Source organism: Ambystoma mexicanum, chromosome 1p (assembly GCF_040938575.1).
Source record: "Ambystoma mexicanum isolate Mex_15411 chromosome 1p, UKY_AmexF1_1, whole genome shotgun sequence".
NCBI classification, from domain to species: domain Eukaryota; kingdom Metazoa; phylum Chordata; class Amphibia; order Caudata; family Ambystomatidae; genus Ambystoma; species Ambystoma mexicanum.
The window spans coordinates 514,620,766-514,642,732 of record NC_090921.1 but is presented as its reverse complement, the minus strand read 5'-3'; the positions used below and the strand labels follow the sequence as shown (position 1 = coordinate 514,642,732).

The 21,967-nt window shown below is 47.4% G+C and overlaps 1 protein-coding gene across 1 annotated transcript; it reads left to right on the top strand.

The window, feature by feature from the left end:
* The first annotated feature begins 238 nt into the window (after nucleotides 1-238).
* On the top strand, nucleotides 239-14,442 carry LOC138574123 (relaxin-3 receptor 1-like). The gene has a single exon (XM_069649388.1). The coding sequence runs from the start codon at nucleotides 675-677 to the stop codon at nucleotides 1,815-1,817; it is 1,143 nt and encodes a 380-aa protein (XP_069505489.1). The 5' UTR covers nucleotides 239-674; the 3' UTR covers nucleotides 1,818-14,442.
* The last annotated feature ends 7,525 nt before the right edge of the window (nucleotides 14,443-21,967 follow it).

Below are 21,967 nucleotides of genomic sequence, written 5' to 3'. Positions count from 1 at the left end.
TTCTTTCGCGCTATTGCTAAACGATTTCGATGCTACGCAAATGAACACGAAAGCGAAATGATCGACTGAAGTGTACACATCCAGCGAAACATGCCCAGTAATCACTCACGCGCCCCCCTCCACTTCTTGTCATCATGCATGTGCAGCCCTGTTCCTTCCCGCCCGCTCCCGTGCCTCCCTCTCGCCTCAAGCATCCACCTGACTGACACTCGCCTGGGTCCTCCCAGTGAGGAAAGGGTTGACGGGGAAGTAGGCAGTTACTTTGATGCGCTATAAAAGGACAGGTGGAAGGGAGCCAGCCGACCGAAAACTAGCTGCACGCGTCTCCTCTGTGTACACTGTGCACTGCAGAGTTCCGCGGCTGCGAGGTGCCGGCAGCAGCTGGAGGCAGAGGGCGCCGGAAGCATGCCAGGTGCCTCATGCCTCCTCCCGGGCTGAGGACTTTGGACACGCAGTAGAGGCAGATGGTAGCAGGCAGTGTGCCAGGATGTCTACCCTTCCGAGGGCTGTTGACTTTCAATAAAAGCAGGAGCTGGTGCTTCTCGTGTACCTCCTCGAGGACTTCCAATCAGAGCTGAAGGCAAGGAATACCAGGCTCCAGGCCAGATGCCCCCCCATTCCCTCCAGGGCTGAGAACGTTGGGTCGAGGACGGGGACTGCTCCTTGAAATCACCATGTCGGTGATTAGCTGCGGTGGGCTGGAGGAGAAAGTCCACTCTGGGAAGTTTAGGAACAGCACCAACCAGACCCTGATGGACAGCATCAGCTCTTTTGTCTCGGAGGACTTTGAGCCCTATGCAGACGCCTCCAGGGCCACCCGGATCTTCATTGCCTTGGTGTACTCCGTGGTCTGCGCCCTGGGCGTGGTGGGCAACCTCTTGGTTCTGCTCCTGCTCTACTCCAGGCACAGGAGGAAGATGTCCACCGTCACCTTCTTTGTGCTGAACTTGGCTGTGACCGACTTCCAGTTCGTGCTGACCCTGCCCTTTTGGGCCGCAGACACTGCCATGGACTTCAGCTGGCCCTTCGGCAGGGTCATGTGCAAGCTCATCTCGTCCGTTTCCACCATGAACATGTACGCCAGCGTCTTCTTCCTCACGGCAATGGCCGTGGCCAGGTACTGTTCAGTGGCCTTGCCCATGCAGGTCAACGAGGGCTCCTCTAGGCGCCTGTCCAAGGTGGCTAGCCTCCTCATCTGGGTCGTCTCTATCTTGGTCACCCTGCCCCATGCCATCTTCTCCACCACTGAGGTCATCTCTGATGAGGAACTCTGCCTCGTCAAGTTCCCGGAGGTGAAGAACATGGACCCGCAGTTCTTACTTGGCTTGTACCAGATTCAGAAGGTCCTGCTAGGGTTCCTCATCCCTTTGATAATCATCTCTGCGTGCTACCTCCTTCTGCTAAAGTCTCTCAACAGGCTCAAGGTGAGCAACAGTAACTCCAAGCGGCGGTCCAAAGTCACTAAATCTGTCACCATCGTGGTCCTGTCCTTCTTCATCTGCTGGCTGCCCAACCAAGCCTTGACTATCTGGAGTATCTTCATCAAATTCAACGTGCTACCCTTCACGGAAGCCTTCTACACCGTACAAGCCTATATCTTTCCCGTGACCATCTGCCTGGCGCACGCCAACAGCTGCCTGAACCCGGTGCTGTACTGCCTGATCAGGAAGGAGTTTAGGAAAGCCCTCAAGGAGCTCCTGCTAAGGGCCACCCCTGCCTTCCTTAAGAGGCATGCCTTGAATAAGCAGAGGAAAGGGCAGGTGCTCGTGGTCATCCCAATGGAGAAGACTCACACGCAACCTATCTGCTGTGGTTGAAGGAGAGGAGAGGTTCACTTCACTGGAATCAGGTTTCGGGTTGGTTGCTAACAGCGCCTTGAATAGAAGATTTGAGGAAGCAGTACCGGAGGGCGCGGTGAGCAGAGACAGCGAGGACTCATGAGCGGCCAGAGCAGAGGCGAAGTGAACCTTCAGGGCCAGGCTTAATTTCAGCAACGGGTTTCAACACCCCCGAAAGCTTCTGCACACGGGTTAGTATCAAAGCCGCGTATCTCTTTGGGGAGCTTAAACACAAACATTCAGGACTGTGGAGCGCTCAAGCAAAACACTTTAGCAGACTAAAGCGATCCGGGAAAACCGCGTGAGCGCTCTGGGGGGCTCAGAAGCCACCTGTCCACTGCAGAGCTCTAGAATTAAGTTATTTATTGCACCCTGTACAGCCCCGGTAACAGACTTCAGCACCCTGGGGAACTCAGCATTGTGCGGAACAAGAGTGTGAGAAAACGACTCTGCAGCGCTGCGACACATACAAGTAACACTCCTCCAGCGATCTGTACCAGTTATTATCAGCATCTCTGAGAAATTAAGTACACAGTATCTCATAGCCATGGGTGTCTCTAGTCAAGCGTTTGCAGACGGGTAAACGCCAGCAACATCTTCCTGCGCAGTGGGGTGCTTCAGAATCCGCGCCACGGGGAGCCCTAGCGGCAAACTTCAGCACCGCGGAGAGCTCCAGCAGAGAACTTCCGTATTATATGTACATCCTGGCAGACATACCTCCTCCCAGCAAAGGAAACCCTCCACGCTGGCGAGCCGCGGCAAATGACTCTGAGCCGCGAAGAGCAGCGCCGAAAAATATTCCGCCCCGGAGAGAGCGCTAGGAAAATCTGCCAGGTTCACAGAGAGCTCCCCAGGTTCATAGAGAGCTCCCCAGTCAACGCCTTCAGCTCCTGGGAAAGATTAAGAAAACACTTCCTTCACCACCCGCGAGTGCACGACATGTTAACTCCAGGTCCCTGCAGAGTTCGAGCAAAGCATTTGAAAGCTGCGAGGAAAATGTTCAGCACCGCAAACAGCTCCAGTTAAATTAGCCAACAATTTGGAGTAGTTCTAACAGAGGGTGGACTTGGGACCAAAAGAGGCTGCTGATATCATTTTAAAAGTGGCCCCAAATTGCAAATGTTGTGCAAGCCCAGACGCTTTCTCGTAAGACAATTTGGAAATAAAACAGGTAACCTTACAAAAGAGGTCCAGGGTGCAGTGTTCCACCAGGCAATCTGCAGGGTCCCCCGCAGCCCAGTCCACTCCTGGTTCTAAGGGCGCCACCAGAAGTCGCCGTCGTACCGGAAAGCCACAGTACAAGGTGGAAAGCACTCTGAAGTCATCCAGCCAAGCCTTTAGGCACCCCGGATGTGTAACAAGCCTCCCCTGGCAAGCCAGAGATGTCCGGGAAATGCTTACGCGCTTCAGGGCGCTTCCTCAGAAACTCCCAGCAACTGGCACATGCCAGCTCGTGCAGAAGATTAAGCGCACCCGAGAAATCTGTAAAAAAAATCCTCAGAGCAAGAGAGAGAGTGCTAGAGAAAAAGATTCAGAATCATGAATAGCGCCACAATAATGTAAGGATTCCCTGCCACCCAAAACAACCCTCTCGAGAGCCCTCAAAAAAAGCTTCAGATCTCTAGAGAAGTGCTGAAAAAGAAACTCCGAAGAGCTCCAACATAAACATCCAAGTTCCCCGGTGCGCCGTAGAACAACCCCGTTCAGCACTCGCAAAAGCCAAGGGCACTGGACAGCGCCACCAGAAAGCGTTAATGCCTCCGAGGACGCCTCCAGCAAATATCCAGCGCTCGAATAACTCTCCGAGATGCTTCTGGCTCAGCCTGGCTGGTGTATAGCGCCTGTGAAACGATTCAGCTCCACGGAGAGCTACGGCAAAATAACCCAGCACCCGACAGAGACACGGCAAACAGCTTCATCGCTGTGCAGCGCTTCAGTAAAAATGATAGCCTGTGAATGGCTCTACCAAAACGCGTCGGTACTATGGAGCGCGCCAGTGAAAGCGTCGGTGCTGCGTGGAGCGTGAATGCCGTTTCAGCAACACTGCGATCGCCGGTGAAGCGTCCAGCAACACGGAGACCTCCGATGAGGGTTTCGGCGCCACGAAGTGAGACCGTAAAACGTTCAGTGGCGCCGAGAATGCCAGGAAAACTGCTCACCGTTAGGGAGAGGGGCAGCATGCAGGTTTCAGCAAGCTTAATAGCTATAGCAAAACGCTTCACAAACAAAGAAACTCTAATAAAAACGCTTTGATACCCAAGATACGTTCCAGAAAGCAACCCCTACACTCTGAGAGGTGCGCAAGCATCGTATCCACGTGGAGAGCTCCCGGGTAATAATACCCTACACTATCAAGGAGAGCTCCCAAAAAACCTCCAGAACCTAAGAGAATTCCGAAAATCAGCAAGTAAAGCCGGAGTAAATGGATAACTTCATGAAGCACCATTCAGCACCAGGGAGAGAGCCAACGAAAGCACCTGGGAGAGAGAGAGAGAGCCGGAGGCTAAAACGGATCAGCACCACGGAGAGCTCCAAAAGCAGCAGCGTGGACCCGGGACTTCTCAGCAGAAAAGACTGCCGGGGGAAGTGGGTGGTGGAGGGGGAAACTGCGAGGGGGGAAAGCGCCCGAAGTGAACAGGCAGAAGCGCGTGCTGGCCCCGCGGGGGCTCGGCACGCTGAGCTCAGCGCTGCACAGCTCAAGTACCCGCGCTAATTGAAATACGTGACCACGAGAACTCCCTCCAGCAGGTCGGCTCATTATATCCAGCTTAAAGTGTGTCACTGTGAGCATCTGCCAGTGCCGTCCCTGTGAGGAGAGAATTAAAATCGACACCGCGCGCCAGCCATGAACCAGGTGTTAATGAAAAGACAAGGGGGCGGACATGGCCTCTCACTCGTGTGTCCTAGAGAGTATACCTGCCTTCATGTGTGCAAATATGACTCGGGGATGAGTGCAGGGTGTGGGATTTCCACACCCTCTGCAAATCGGCTCCTTGGAGGGCTGAGACTGTCCAGGTCGCCTGTAATTTAGCTCGGGGTCGTCTGTGGAGCTGCACTGAGGTGCGAATACCGCACACGCCCCACATCTCCCGCACCGTGTGTACACAACGCAGGTGCCACCGTAGCCTGGAATTTAACTGGCGTGACTTGTGTGGAAGTATTTGTAGGTATGCTTTGCAGCGGACACGACGCCCCATAAACCCGGCTGTGTATACGAATTTCTTTTCTGAGTCACACTTTGTTTAGAAGACAGCAGCTGTGCTTGTGTGTGTTCACCTCGGTGTAAGAGTGCACGGCGGAGACTGTGAGTTTAGGAGTCCATACATACATGCCACTCACTAACGTGCTTCATAGTTCCACGCGTGTGTGCTTGTTCTGTAAATGTGTGGGGGTGCAATTCCGCAACGTATATGGACACCGGTCCCTACACCCAGTGGTGAAAATGGAACAGATTTGAAGGGGCATCTCACAAGGACCGGGTGGGGGCGGAGTTCAGGGGGGCAGAGCTGGCATTTGAACTCAGATCAAAGGAAATGTTCGAAATAATAGTTTTAAAATGGGCAATTTCTTTCATGGCTTGAAAAGTACACAACCCATAGTAAAATACAAACACATGCTTTGTGTATAGCAGTGAACCAAACAGATAGGCTGTACTCAAACCGGTTTTCCACTTCTTCACCTAGCGCTTTTTGTCAGTAATCTGAGCTGCACGTGTGCAAAAGGTGCGCCTCCTGTCAGCGACAGGAGGCGCTATGATGGAATCAGAGGCCAGTACGAATGTGTCGGGCCTCTCATAACCCTGAAGGGATCCTCTGTTACTTTCTTCTTGGCCGCGCCAGTCTGGGAAACTTTGGTGGGACCCGGGAGCCGCTTCCAGTGAACAGTTTCTGCTTGCTCTTGTATGGCTGACAAATTGAACACAGGCGATGTTCCCACAGGCCTGGGAATAGTTGCATATGTAAGGCCCCATTTCCTTTCAGTGCTTCTTGAGCAAGGGAGACCTGCTGCCTTTACTTCAGCCGTTCTGCTACTCCTCTTAGCTGGGATTGGTCTCCCGGGATGCAGGTTCTCTTGCGACATATCTGTCTACACAATTAGGGTAAGGTTACTGGGCGTTCCTTAAAGGACACTCCCGGCGCACCTCTATTTGCTATCCGTGAATAGTGGCGCACCGGGCTATATACAGTACAAGAACAGCAGGGGGCTCAGTTGACACAAACACACTCCCCCTGCTCTTCTTGCATTGTATAGGACTCGGCTCAGCAAAACTTTTCACCCTGTTCCTCGGTTCACTAATTGACAGTCAATTAGGAAACCGAGGGACATTGAGAAACGTTTTTCCGGTGCGTCCCCACCTCCGAGGTGGGAAGGGGGCGGGTGGTGCACCAAAATATCTCGCACAGCGTGCTGTTTGCCAGGGCTGAGGCAGAGGCAAGCCGGATCCCGAGATCTGGCTAGAAATCTGATGCCGGATCTTGGATCCGGCCAGAGCCGGCCCACTGGCCAGAGCTGCCTGTACCTGTATGCTTGTGTGTATACATCCGGTGTGTGCCTAGTATTTGTGCCTGCTTGTGTGCATGTGTGATTCTCTAGTTTGTATGCCTGTCTTTGTGGTTGCCTGTTTTTATGTATTGTCTGCGAGTCCCCTCTGGTGGAAGTGGGAAAAGGGTCCTAGTGGCACTCTGGCTGCATCAAAAAAGGAGGGAGCAGGATGGCGTGAGGGGTCAGGGGAGATGTACGAGAGCAGCTAGGCTATGCAGAACAGGGCCAGGCTGGGCTTGACCTTTGGCTTGCAATCTCCAATGGCTCCTTCTGCTTTGTGGCTGCACTCGACATTGCCAGGAATAATAAAAAACAGATCACGCTGGATTCTCCCCTGACAAACAGCAAAACCATGTATTCATAGATAGAAATCTTTGATCCAACTGTGCATGCAAGTTAAGATACTATTTGACACCATCTCTTTCATGTTCATTAGTGCCAATCAATCTGAACGGCTCTGAACAGTGTCAGTAGGCCAAAATGTACTGTTCCCACATGAATAGTATAGGAAGTTAATCCAGCTGTGACAGGTGATGCTTTAAAGTTCATTTTAGAATATTATAGATTCATTTTCTCTTAATCCTTTTAGGTACAAATGTAGGCAATTCAGTAAAGCAGAAATGCAATACTTCGTGCAAGCCCATACCACTACTTAAAACTCAGTTCACCTTTCATTTGCCAGTAACCATCTTACTACAGCCTTATATTGAACACACATACCAACAATGCCAACAGTTTTGGCTTTTGTGTTGGCATGGCATAGGCATTTGCCAGGCACTGCCATAATGGTACTACCTAACCATAAGATAGCAACAACTGCAAATTTGTATGTTTATCTAGGCCTATACCATCAGAGTGCCTGACACACGCCTGTCATTTATATACACAATCCAACAATGTTAACTGTCAATTTGGAGTGTACTGAAATTCGGCGTCAAGTAAGTATTTGGCCGAATTCCGTCTTAAAATCTGATATTCAGCTTCAGCCGAATACTTACTTATCACTCAAAGCCAAATTGATTGCCCTGCAAAATGCCCTGCAAATGCCCTGCAAAATACATTAAATGCTGCTTTGACTGTGTGATTGGAATCATTCAGGAAGGTTATGTTTATCCCTTTTAAGGATTATTAAATACATGCTGCTGTCACTTTCTTGATATGATATGTATTGCGCTTGTACACAAGTGTCTTGATTGAGTACAGGCAGAGCAGTTGTGTGCAAGTGCAAACAAAGTGCCTGCTCTTTATGTGCTGGACAGACAGACTTTCATCTGGTGGTTTTCATGGGAGGGGTAAACCGAAGCAAAACTCTCAATATTTTTTATGTATCTCTGGTCTCACCTGTATTTTACAATTGAAAACCATTCAGCTGGAACAAAAGTGTATGAATTCTCTATTGGAAAATTGTATTTTATTTAGGTGCTTATTGATCTGCAGGTGACCTGTGTGAGAAATCTGAAAGTTACAGATTCCCATCCCACCAATTCTCAATCCAAAGATTATAATCAGGTGGATTAATTTAGCTGTTGCAGAGACCACAGTAAATTCCAACCCTGGAGTAAAAAAGCTCAGGAGGTAGTCCACCTGCAGCAAAGGACTGTATTTAGCCTGCAAGGTTGTAAAGCAAGTAAGATGGCTCGGTGGCGAGTGTGCCTGCAGTAGGGATGTGCTTGTAATATCAAAATATACGTCACAATTCCTGCCCTCCAAACTTCTCCTGTTACCAGAATGAGCCCCTTTAAATTGAGAAAAAGTGACAGATCATACTAAAGAATGTGGCTATGTATTTTAAACAAAATGCCCCAGTCTGTGGCAACAGAAATATTCCTTCCAACATTAGAGGGATAAACAAAGAGATATAATTGTGTAGTAAAGACAAGGAGATAGCAGTTTATAATTTAGAATCATTGGACTAGATAGATGTACAAGTGAACCAAATAAGTAAAGTAAACATGCAGATCACAATTAAAGATCTGAAAACCAGCACTGTCCCTTCTGATTAGGGTCAGCCGACAACCATGGAGGATCAGCATTCACTCTACATTTTTGACTGTTGTCTTTTACCATGCCCCCAAACACCACAAACATACCCCACCCGGAAAATAAATAAAAATAAATAGTATCTATTATTGAAAATACATTTTTCAAATGCCTCATCCCCACGCAGTACCAGAGATAGAAAGCATGGCTTTAGCATCCCAAAGGTTTGTATTCAGTAGTACTTAAGCAGTCAGCCGGGTGCTAATTGAGGTAATCACTCCTTTTGTGTTTCAGTGCCTTGCTGGAGCCAGAGGGCTAAGGATGGGCAGGCCCAAAAGGAACTTTTGAAAGTAGTAGAGACATCCCAGTCTCCCCTCACAATGATTATATAAATGCATACAACACTTTCAGGTAGTCTTAGTTACTTGAGCCCTTCCTAACAAGCAATACCTATGAATGCACATAAATACAAGCAGTGCTGTTATTGAACAGTTTATTTTCTGATAATGTATTAATTTTGTGGTACACAAACATCTTCCATAGACAGCAAAGAAATGCAATAAAGAATGGATATACATATTTTAAAGCGTGTTTTTAACATACAAAGGGCCTCATTACAAGTATGGAGGTAGCCATGCCGCTTTTGGTGGCATAGCTACCCCCATACTGGGTACCGGGAGCGGGTTCCTTGAATGGGGAAATACCGGGCCATTCCGACCTTGGAGGGCCCATTCAAGGAACCCAGACCCGGTACATCCCCATTCCTATTTGAGCCCCCATAGGGCTGAATGGGAATGGGGTGGATGCTAACAACGGGCCCGTTAATGACGGGCCCATTGTTAGCATCCTGGTCTGCTCGCGGGACCCGCTAAGGAAGCCTGGTTTTACCAGGCGTCCTTAGCAGGACCCGCAAGCAGACCTCGTAATGAGGCGGTAGGGGGTTAACGGCGCCGGCAGCTCTACCAGCGCCATTAAACCCCTACCGCCTCGGTCGTAATGAGGCCCAAAGTCTTTTTCTAGTCTACATAACTTTATTTATTAAAAAGGTAACTGTTCGGCTCCGGCTGAATACCGGTATTCGGCTGAATACTTAAATCTACTATTCCACGCAGCTCTACTGCCAATGCTTGTTTAAACAGAACCTCAGTGCAAGGAACAGATATAAATAAAGTGTTTGGAGGCACACTTTGTTAAGACATTTTTAGAAACACTACATCTCCACACCGACCCACACGAGAGGTCACACACTCAACACGATCTTCAGAACCACAAACCTATCTACCCAGCCCCCTCACCACCTGTCATGGACCGATCACTCAGCATTGTACGTCTTCATACCTCTGAGCACAGCAGTCAGCGTTCAAGGCCACACACGAGCACCGCCAACCACCCACTCTACATTCCCACTATGGAACAAAGTTGTAATCACCCCAGATCTAGAGCACTCACTCCTCAACTCTCTCCATACACTTCACCCCCAGGAAGGGCCTCTAACAATCGAATCCTTTGATCTCTGGCTTACAAATGCCCTCACACCCCGAATAAACAGACCTCGCAGAGATCAGGACCAACACCTAGGTGGTTCACCGCCAATCTCAAATCACTCAAAACTCTCAAGCACTGTCTGGAAAGAGCTTGGAGAGCCGACCCGTCAGCCCAGAACAAAACCGCCCTAGCAAGATCAACCGGAATATACAGACGGAAATCAATAAAAGCAAGAAAACATTCTATGGGAACCGAATCCTAAATGCTCGCAATGCGATCAAAGAACTACATAGAATCATAACCGAATGAAAATCCTCTGCATGCTCTAGCCTGCCTACTTGAGCTCCCAAGCCGTATGTGGTACCCTTTTGCTCCACTTCAACAATGCCGCCAATTTAAGACACTCCACCAACATCTCTAAACTGAAACGTATACCGCTGCCGTACCACTCGCCCACAGACCCCCGTCAAAACCCCTCGCAGACACATTTCCTCAACTCTTTCTCTCCCATCACACATCAAGAATTCTTCACACTTGTAGCAGTCAGCCATCCATCAGGCTCCCCTGAGGATCCCTGCCCACCCTCAATCCTGAAAAACATCCTAACTGTGACCTGTGCAGGTAATGTCGCATGCGCAATCCTTAACCACTCGCTCACATCAGGATCTTTCCTGAAAGCCCTAAAAACATCCTACCTCAAACCTATCCTCAAAAAACCAACACTTGACCCACTCCTCCCCAAAAAATAATGGCCTATCTCCAATATGCATTTCATCGTCAAACTCATGGACCACGTGGCATACAAACAGCTTGGCCAATTTGCCGAAGCCAACAACCTCTTAGACCCTGCACATTCAGGTTTCAGACCACTAAGGGGAACATCATCTTTCCTATTCTCCATCTGGAACGACCTAAATAAAACAGCTAATGCAAGGTTGCGCTGTTCTCATCCTGCTAAACCCCTATGCAGTCTTTAATACCATTGATCACTCTATCCTAGTAGACAGACTACGAACACTAGGAATCAGAGGCACAGCCCTCTCTTGGAGCCCCTCCTTTATCTCAAATCGATCAGAAATTATGCACCTCCACCAGTTCACATCCACATCATGATCAGTAAGTAAAGGAGCATCCCTTTCACCCCTAATCTTCAATTTCTAACTATATCCCCTTCCCACAATCATCCGCTTGCACAATCATTCCTGCTACAACTATGCAGACGACACCAAGATCATCCTCAAAATCCCAAACTCCCAAGGCTCTGGCAGTCCGGACCTGTCGTCATGCCTCCCTGATATCGACCACTGGATGACGACCAACCACCTCATCCTCAACCCTGGGAAAACTGAAATCCTAGTTTGCGGGAACACAGCGCTCCTCCCACAACCAATCCCGTGGCCCAAATCACTAGGGCAAACACTGGCAATGTCTAACATGGTCAAAAACTTTGAATGCACGCTGGACCTAGACTTATCCCTCACCCAACACACCACCATCATCTCCAAAACCTGCTTCTACCACTTATGGATTCTCAGGCGTATCTTTCATTACCTCACCTATCCCCACCGTTTCCCGGCCATCAACTCCATCATCCTGTCCCGCTTAGTCTACACAAACTGACTCTACCTAGGAGCCCCGGAATCTCAACTAAAGAAACTCCAAAGAATCCAAAAAGCAGCAGCACACCTGCTCATTAACCTGCCTGCTAGAGAACACAGCAACCCTACTTAAAGAATCCTCAACTGGCTTCCGATCACTCAACGCACCACCTTCAAAACCATGTGTACCACCCACCAGGCCGTCCACAACACTGGTCTGGAATTCCTCCGAGACAAAATTATTCCCCACCAACCCTCTTGGGACTTCAGATCCCGCACAGCATTTCCCCTAGTGACCCCACATCACAACTCTGCAAGGCTGGGCAGTTCCTCCTTTTCCGTCCAAGCACCAATCATCTGGAACTCCCTACCGCTACACATTTGCAACACTGAAGGAAGGCCCTTAAATCCTGGCTTTTCCCAATATTCCCCTGATTCCTGGTACCTCGAGACTACACCACTGAAACAACATCCATTGCACGAATTACAACACAGGGGCCAGCAGCTTTTGCAGTGGCTCGCCTGACACACTATCACACCATGCACAACAACATTCACACGTGACAAGTACACTAGGTAAGCCAGCAGCCTTCGCTCTGGCACACCTACAATAATCCCACCGTGCTCGACAGCCATTAGACCCCTCCACAAGAAAGACCACGAAAAATGAGACGAATGGTCCAGGGTAGCCTGCACCCCCACTAAGGCACACTGCAATAAACTCACCCACCCTCAGCGCATTCTCTGACCATTTTCACTAGGGAGAGATCATGAGTGAAGGGATCACACGGTCCGCTCTGGATGGCGATTGCACCAGCCGATCAACTCTGAAGGCCATGGTACGTATAATCCCTGAAGACGTTTGGTACATATGCCTACACCACATCTGTGGACACAGGCCACAGGCACGGCCAAGCATCCATGCACCTTAGAATGCCACTACGGCTATGCTTTCCGGTCTAGCAGCACATATAGCCGTCTACGCTGAAACACCTGCCGTACCTCAACACCTCTCCCATTAGCTTAAGGTGAATACCAATGAAAAGAAATTTGGTATCGCCGGTCACACATCGATTCACTCAACAATAGCACTTTATCGCAACCTCCAACAGCGCCCTCCCACATGCCTGGACCTCTCGGGCTGCTTAGTCGAGCCTAGCCAGCCACCCAGGTCCTAGATCGGCAAAAATGCACACACGCATCTTTTAACCTAAACTTCTAGAACTTTCCAGCACATTGACTACGGTCACTGATGGCGTTCCAATCCGGAAAAAAACACATTGAGGCCATACAAATGGGGAAACAGCGCTATATAAATAACCAAATGCAATACAATAAAATACATCAGTAGCACATTTACAGCTGCAATTGAGACATTAATTCTCAGAAGACTACTTAGAAATAACACCAGTAGGCCAATGTTTGATGCTCAAAGAAATCTTGGGAGAATGGGTTTTGTGCACAGAGGGGCCAATGGCAGTTGGGAATGACCATGGGCAGTCAATAGGTTGGTACATAACTAAACAACACCCTAAACTGTGTGTCCCTCCTCACGTCATCTCCTTCCTAGCTGTACTCTAGTGTAATAGTTTCATTTTATAGCCAAAACGAAAAATAGACTGAAGTAAGACTAAGGTAAAAGCAAAGTTCTCTGTTCAGTTGCCCCATACCTGCTCTCGTCCATCGCACCTCTGCTCCATGGCTGATCAGGTGAATAACTCTTCTGTTGTCCTTTGCGTTCTTGCGAGTTGCTCCTCTGGTTCATCCCCCTTTTGGTCTTTGGTTCCCTGGTGAGTTGGCAGCAAGAACAACCGGAAGCAAACCGATTCCATTTTCTGGGCGCAGCTTAAAGTGAACTTTTAAAGCCCAAATTCCAACTCTTGCATGGTGTACCCATGAAATCAAATTTGCCATTAATAGGAGAAATATATGGTACAATCACCACTTAAAAATCATCTGCCTCCCACACTAAATGGCACACAACCCGTCCACTAAAACAACATAGGTTGCACAATCGAACACACACCATCCGAAGGCAACGTGCTTGTGCTACAGTTCCACAAACAGCAAACTAACCCACCACAGATACACCAGCACCACTATCCACACTTCTTAAGCAGCTCCCTGACACACTCACAGACAACCACACAAACAAGTACCATAGCAACATGGAAAACACATTAACCACTGCTCCAGACAGCTCAGAAAATATCTAAAACCTACACTGTGCAGTGCAGAGACCCCTATCCTTTCAGATCTGCACACATCAATGTTGGAACAAATCAATCATGGCCTGATCCCCTTGCTTCTTCATTAGCCCCCTACCATTTCTTGTGCAGACCCCAAAGCGCCTAAAAAATGTGCAAGGGCCTGTCTCATTGAAATGCAGAACAAAAATCATTTCCATCCATTTTTGAGAGATGGAAATGAAAGTGTGACAGCCGCTGTTTAAATTGCAGCTGACACACTTAAAATAAAAATAATGATAGGGTCAGAAATGACACAGTCATGATTTGATCTCCCCATCCTCCGCTACATCTGTTGCAGGGGGTGCTCCTCATTTCAGGGAATTTCAAATAAGTGCTCAAAAGAGGGAGGGGGCGGACATCTGAAGCATCTCCTCACTTTTGCCAAAAAAAGGGTTGAGTATCTGGCTCCTTTGCACCTACTGGGTGAGAGGCGGATTCTCTGGTGAACTTGCATCGTATACATACATGTGTCCTGGGTTAACGGCTCCTTGCAGTGGTTCCTACTGGGCTGTGTATCGTTAAGCGCTGACTTGAGAGGGGGTGGCGAAGAGTCCAGAGCCTGATCTGATAGGTCGTGGCCCAGGGTCCAGCGCTTAAAGCGAGAGGGGTTCCTGGTGTAGCTGCTAATACCTGAAGAATGTAAAATTGTGCTCCATGTAATTTGTAACTTGCATTTTTTCACATTCTTTCCAAATTGAAGTTCATGTGCAATTTGTAGTGTTCATTGATCTGCTCATTGCTAAATAAATGGCAAGTATAAAACGTTTGCTTTCCTTTCTCGAGTGCGTTCATTGCTTCTGCAAAGGCTGAACTTGCTTGGAGAAAAGTGTGTGTTTATTTCAGGGCTGGTCCCAGAGGCAGGCACACATAGATATAGCGCATTGTCTACCTGTCAAATCAAGTGGTATGGTACTGAGAGAGCTTAGTGCAATAATAATGACATTTTAGGTGACAGCCTTGGCAGGCACTGACAAAGGAGCAACACAGCACACCATTTTCACCTTAAAGTCATCAAAATCTGTCTCATTTTAAGGATGCAAACCTAATCACCAATAAGCACTCCAATTGTTGCAGTTAAGTCGGGGTAAGATTACATTATTTGCTCAGGATCACACACTTTGGATAAACAGTGAAGTAGGGATTTGAACCCTGTCTGCAATTTAAGCACTTCACAGCAGACCTTTCAAGCATTTCTCGGTACAAACAGTTACGTTTTGGATGCCACGGCGTGCAATAATACTGGCTTATAGAGTTGACTTGCAAAATATGCAAATTGCCCTGTAAAGCAACATGTCAACATGTAAATCCTCATAGAAACATGTTGAACCAAAATAATATAATTGTAGCTTTATTTTCCACGTACTGAATGGAAAACTATAAGCCCCAATATACAAAATACTACAAGCCTCTCAAAAACGTATGTAACCACTGCACGTTCGGGGATTTAAGACACACGGTAAAATAACCTGTGCAATAAACTGTTATGCGTTGTGCATGATGTTAGGAGCCTTCGACTATTGACATAAAAGCAAACTATATTTGCATGTTAGCTGTAGACACATCCTTGAAAGGCTGCTTTCTTGTGTTGCTGGCTTTTACTTTCATAGCTGTGCAAGGTGGCAGGTGCCGTGCACGGCCTTCCAGCTGGACATGGCCCATCAAGCGCAAGGAAGGCTCTGCTGCTGAGAAGACGAGAGATGTGGTGGCGAGTTCGTGAAGTTTCTGGCTGCAGAGCCATGGACGCTGCCCGCGTTGCACGGGGGAGCTGTGACTTGGGAAATGGGCCGTGCTTGCACCCGCAAGTTGAGCAGACTGTGCCTTTTGCTCGCGTGATCCTTTGAACTAAGGGTATGCACTTTAAAAATCAAATGAACTAGAGGTGCGTGCACCAATGATTTTTATGACACTGCCACCTCTGGCGTGCACAGACTCACACGTTTCGAACTTCTGCAATAACAGAATGTACATATTGTGTGTGCGTATTTTGCAGGCGGGGTGTCTCTATGTAAGCGTTTATGGATGTAGTGTGTGCTTGTGTAATGTAAATTAATGCAAAGTAACATTATATAGAGGAACTTAAACCATGTGTGCATCACACGCGTGTCTGTGTTCGTTTGTGTGTGTGCAATTGTTTGTGTTTGAATGTGTGTGGAGCCGTGTTTGTGTGTGTTTGTGTATGTGCACATTTGAGTGTACGTGTGTGTACATGTGTATGCATGTGTCTGCAGTTATGTGATTGTGTATGTGTGTTCGTATGTGTGAGCGTGTGCATATTTCTAACCAACCTTTGCCCTATTTTTATAAATAGTGTCATTGTCGGCTGAATTTGTGCACTTCATGAGTGTGTGACACATTGTAAATATTAGTGTTTTTATTGTGTGTGCGTGCGTGTATGTGTCGGAGAATCAGTGTGTGTGTGTGAGCTGCACAATATTGCAGTTGTGACTAATGCCGTCTCCAAGTGGCTGAGGTCCATAGACAAAGCAATCTAGACGAGACTAAGAAGATTATTGAGGCGTGAAGTGGAAGGGGGCAGAGGAGATGTTGGAATAATTTTGAAAGAGTGACAGTGAAAAAAAACAGTGGGCCTCATTCCGAGTTTGGCAGTAACCATGGAGTAAATAGCTCCATGGTTGGCAACCATGGAGCTATTTACTCCATGGAAATCCGGCATGGTGAATGGAGTAATTACCGTTCCATTCCAAGGTTGGCGGGACCGGTAATTCCCCATTCACCATAGCCCATCCCCATTCCCATTTTCGCCCCCATAAGGCTCAATGGGAATGGGGATTTCGGTAATTACGGCACCGTAAATTACGGTGCCGTAATTTACTCCAAGGTCCCTTTGCGGGTTGTTTTTTTAACGCCTGCTAAGAGCAGGCGTTAAATGCCAACCCGCAAAGGGAACTTGGAATATGGCGGTAAGGGTTAACGGTCACCGTTACCATTAACGGTGACCGTTAACCCTTACCGCCATACTCGGAATGAGGCCCAGTGTCTGAGAGTGAGTTAGGATTTCGAGAGCATAGAGAGACGGGGGATTCTGTGGGGCAGAATGGACACAGGAAGACACCTGCCCTTTCTCCCCTAACTGTGCCTGCAGATAGGGTCGGCCTTAGCTATTGCAGTGCAGAGGAAGAAAGAAAATTTGGTGAACCCTCCGGGAGGCAAGGGGTGCCCTATTTGGGGTTGCTCTGCCATACCAACACAGGGCAGCCTTGATGCCCAGGATGGTGTAGCAATGGTGCCCTATTGAAATGGAAAGCACCCTGCACCCGTGCTGGAGCAGGGAGTTTATCACTTCAACAGAGCACTGCTGCTACACCATCATGGGGTAGCATGTCCCACGCTGGTATGGCAGGGACGCTCTATTGCAATGTAATGCGCCCCGTTCCCATAGTGGAGCTGGGAGTTTATCACTTGAACAGAGCGCTGCAGCTATACCAGCATGGAGTAGTCTTTCAAAGACTATTGAAATAGAAAGCACCCCGATCTTGTGCAGGAGCGTCCGACCCCAGCATGAGATCAGGTGCATTTCCTTTCGATCGGATGCCTTCACTACGCCAGCTCATGGGAGCCCTTGAAAGACTCCACTGAGCGGGCGTGACAAGAGGGCTAATATGGCACCCAGGGCGACAGCCCCGCGCCCATGCCTAAGGTTGGCTCTCTCTGCAGACCAGTCCTTTCTGATCCCTGGATCTCTCCCTGCTAGATAATTACATTTACCTAAGGGCACAAAGCTAAAGTGAGTAGGAAGGAGGTGTGTACATCCTCATTTTCTCAGGCAGAAGGTTCTTCTGGGAGTGCAAGCACATTAGAGAATTCACCATCCATCTTCCTGTGCTAGTGGACAGGCTGTGGCACTCTCCTAGTCTAGGATGCCTAAACCCAGGTTCCAGACCTGTCTTGGTTTATTTTGCCGTCACTCGCTTCTCAGGGAGTTCCTTTCCCCCGAGCAAGGTGTCACACAATCAAGCACTTTTACTTTAGGTTCAATTTGGTGAGGCCTCCAACCCATCTCGCACCCAACCACAACAAATACCCTGTGTCACCAACAGACTAGGAACCAAGATTACACAATAAATTGGTTATATAAAACAACACAGGTGACATTTTGAAACATGCAATAATAGCTTACACAGATTTAATGTAACCAATAGAAAACGTTTGCAATACCATACAAGATCCACAGAAATAACTTCATTTGAAACAATGCTCTTCTCACAGCAACCCCCACCCTGCAGGCCTCAATTAAATCCGACCCCTTTGATTGAAAGGCAAGGTGCAAGGAGTGTGAGCACAATGGAAAAAACATTTTGCACTGATTTAAAAGGACCTCAAATGAAAATTGTTTTCAACACACATGAAAATAAAAGGCAAGACTTGATAGTTTGCGGTCAGAGAAAAATGAAAACAAAAGAAAAATGTTGTTTTGCAACACACATGCGGATAACATACAAATGTTTTGTAATTCTGGTTTAAAATGAATGGGAAATTTTGTTTTACACCCTCCACACTGACTTGAAAGGTAGTGTTTTGTGGATTACTTCCTTTTGAGATTAAGGACACCTAGCCCCACCTTTCTATGAGGAAGTCAAGGATTTCAGAGACAGTCAACCAGGTCTTTATAGCTATATCAGGGCTAACACACTGGGCATGAGCTATTGTTAGATCCTGTGATTTTCTATGTGGGAATTACTTGATTTACTTTAATCAAATGTGCTAAGGGTATACACAGTTCCCCCCCTCCCCACACTTTAATAAAATATTTAAGGATGGATGTTCCCACATTGCAATTTCAACAGAGGGGTGGTTTTCTAACGGGGAAATACGTTTTAGTCATATTTAATAAAAAGTGTGAAGGGCCTACCCAATTTCACTCCCCTCTACACACTAGTAGAAAGGGATAAAGGCAGGTGGCTCCGCACACAAGTGATTGGTTTGGGATATCTACTTATATGGGAGGCTTTGGTCAGGGAAAACAGCAGGATTACTCCTAGGACAGCACATGTCTAGTCAAGGGCTTTCAGTCAGGGATTTTCTCCTGCACCCAGACTCCTTCTGCTCCTCTGGTTTGGGTCCCAGCTAGCTTATCTACGTCCCAGCCACGGTCTCCAATGCAAGGATTGAGGCCTCTCTGCTAGTTGTTCCTTGCAAGAGTCCAGAAGAAGCTCTCCCGGAATAATTCACAAAAAGGCCAGTTCTGATGTAAACCCCACCTTTTCTAGGCCTTGTGACACAGCGACCTTGTCATAATTCCCACAGTCAAGATTGGCTAGCAAGTTCCATTCACCTCCCACCAGAATGCCCACTGGCTGCTGATAGGACCAGAATTTGAGAGATATGTGTGATGTAGGCTGAGGGAGGGGAATAGATACATCATTTCACATTGACAAGGATATGTGAATCTTTTGTTCTGAAAAATCTCATACTGCAATAACTCCCTTGGTTTTTCAAATAACCCCATAATGATATATTTATATATATATGGGTTATATATTCTACTGCAAATCAGGTCATACATACTAATTAATTTTTCACGATCTACCCTGTGCAAACTCTCCCATTACTCAGGTGTACGTAAATAGCAAAAATCATACTTTTCCACATAACTTAAACTATGTACATCACACACATTTTGTTTTTACAGGGTCACAATGGGTGTTTTTCTTCTGTTTAATTTGAACCCAGGATGGGCTCTATTGGACACAAGCTGCTCCTCTTATTAAGGAAAAACTGTATTCAATGTTTAATCAATGGCAAAGCATCACATGGCCTCAGTAAGTAGGTTTGCATTTCCCTGAAAACATGTGACAAGCTATCTGGTTTTTATGTATTTATCTTCACATGTCCTTCTTGGCTTCAAAGGCCTTGCTCATTGCTTACTGTGCAGTTTTATAGAAAGCTTGACCTCAAGGTTACTTCTGCAGGGCCTGTTATCAACAACTAAATGACAACCAGGCATTCTTCTTGATTGGCCCAGCTCCAACAGGTCATGGGTCACAGTTTTGTTTCAGTGGAACTGCCCCTCTGTGTCCATGCTTCTCAAAGTATAGCAAGGTTTTTTACCTTTTGACATTTTGCACAGAATTGTGTTTACCCAGTTGCATAGTAAATTACATTTAAACCTGTTGTTTATTACATATAGTTTTTGCTTCCACAATATTAACCCCAAGATATATTCAGAATTTCACCAAACAGGACAGTTAACAGAGAGCTCCAGTGTTCAATTATGAAAAATGAAATAAGCCTTTTGCTAGGGAAAACTCTAATTTATGTGCTAATTCCTTTCAACCCTAGAGAACTTTAAAATGAAAAGTCCTAAAGTTTAGCGGCACTTCGCGGTTTCAGCGCTTGGTAATCAGCACCAACGCAGATCTTGGACACTGGTTGGGCGTCCTTAACTCGTTGAGTCATGCACTCTGGTGACGGTACTCAAGCTCTGGTTGTCCTGCTTCTGGAGGCTCCTGGAAAGACTCCTGGAGCTTCTGTCAGATTGCAGATGTTGCACTCGACAATGGATTTCAAGACCTCTGGCACTTGGTTCCTGCAGCAGCAATGAAGTACAATCAGGCAGGGAAGATGGTCCAATGGAGTTCCTCTCGGGGTTAATTGCTCCCACTAACCCAAGGGAAGAAGTCGTCCTTCCGGGAGCTTCTCTTGTTGATCAGAAAAAGGAGTTTCAGCCTAGCTGCAGCTCTTCACTGGGCAATTAAAAGGTCAAGGAGGATGCAGCAAGCTTCGTTCATGGTTTCTTCGCCGGGTTGTTCTTCCCAGTGGTCGACTCTGTCTTTAGTCTAATAACCCTCGCCTTTTAAGCAGGTTTCTTCAATTCATGCACAGCCTAGCTGTCATTCAATCAGCAGGATGCAGGGAGGCTGTCCTTAAAGGACAGCCAGCCAGCCAATCGGGACTGGGTGCATTCAGGCATTCCTGAAGACAAAGGACAGGGGGGTTTTGGGAACCGCCCTCACTTCCTGCCCTTCCAGATACACTGGAGCAAGAAGCGGGTTTCAGTAATGATGCCCGCCAAAGGCAAAACGAGCAAAGGGCTCAAACCTGGCTTGGTGCACAGAGTAAAACCCAAGAAAGACCTCCTCACTACCAGAAAATGGTGAAAAAGGAAGACCGGGCCATTTTGACAAAATGGTCACCAATGGGTGCTATACTGCAGCTGAGGATTCAGCCTGCGGTAGAAAACCACAATGGTAGAAAACTTAAACCACTGCCACCAGCCATTTAAAGTAGTGAGGGTAACATAAAAAATGTTACATACATAGGTAGGAAAAGGGGCTACTAAGTAACCCTCAGCACTCCAAATAAGATGGTGTGTGCTGGACATGCACAGAGAAAAGGTAAGTAAAGTCAATTTCACTTTACTATTCTTGGGAACAGTAGTTCACACAAGAAAAGCTATTTATACCTTATGAGAAATTTAGAGGATTTCCCTGTGACGCTGCACTAAAGGTGATGTGTGTCACCATATAAAAAGTAGATGCCTGTAGAGTTTGTCAGACTCCAAAAACAAACGAAACACATAATCCAAATCAGATCACAACACATGAGAGAGTGAGAAAATGGGTTCACTCACTCCAGTGTTAAAATGAAAAGTCCTAAAGTCCAGCAAATGAGCTGGTTAAAATGAAAAGTCCTAAAGTTCAGCTGATTACCAAGCGCTGAAACCGCGAAGTGCCGCTGAACTGAAAAGAGCCTGTAGCTGCCACTGACCACCAAATTGCTGCCAAAGGAGTCCCCAGACGTCCCCTCTCTTGTCCCCACGACTGAGGCCCGGGAACCCTGGATCTGCATCACTGCAACCAGACAGAAGCCAGCTGGATCCCTCTTCTTCCAACCAAAGGCACTATCCTCACTTGGGGTACTTACCTCAGTGTCTTTAGGTTTGCTCTTCTCAGTTGAGAGTTGCAGTAGCTACTTTGCTAGAGTTGATTTCTGCTCTACCCTTCACATGTGTAACAGCTTGTGAACCTAAACTGATTTTTCTTCAACAAAATATTTAACTTTGTGCAAGACTTTGCTATCTAGGAAGTGCCTAAACTCCATAGACTGTGCTCCAAATGACATTGACTGTCCTGGCTCCCTGCAGACTCTTCTAGTCCATTTGACCTTGATATGTACTGTCCCACAGAGGTGATAGCTTGATTTTTAACTATTATTGCTGTGTACGGTTTTTGTCTAGACTACATTTTAAGATTTAAGTGCTCACATGCTCTGAGAACCTGTTTAACCTTTTTACTTCCCTTAACCTTTCCATTCT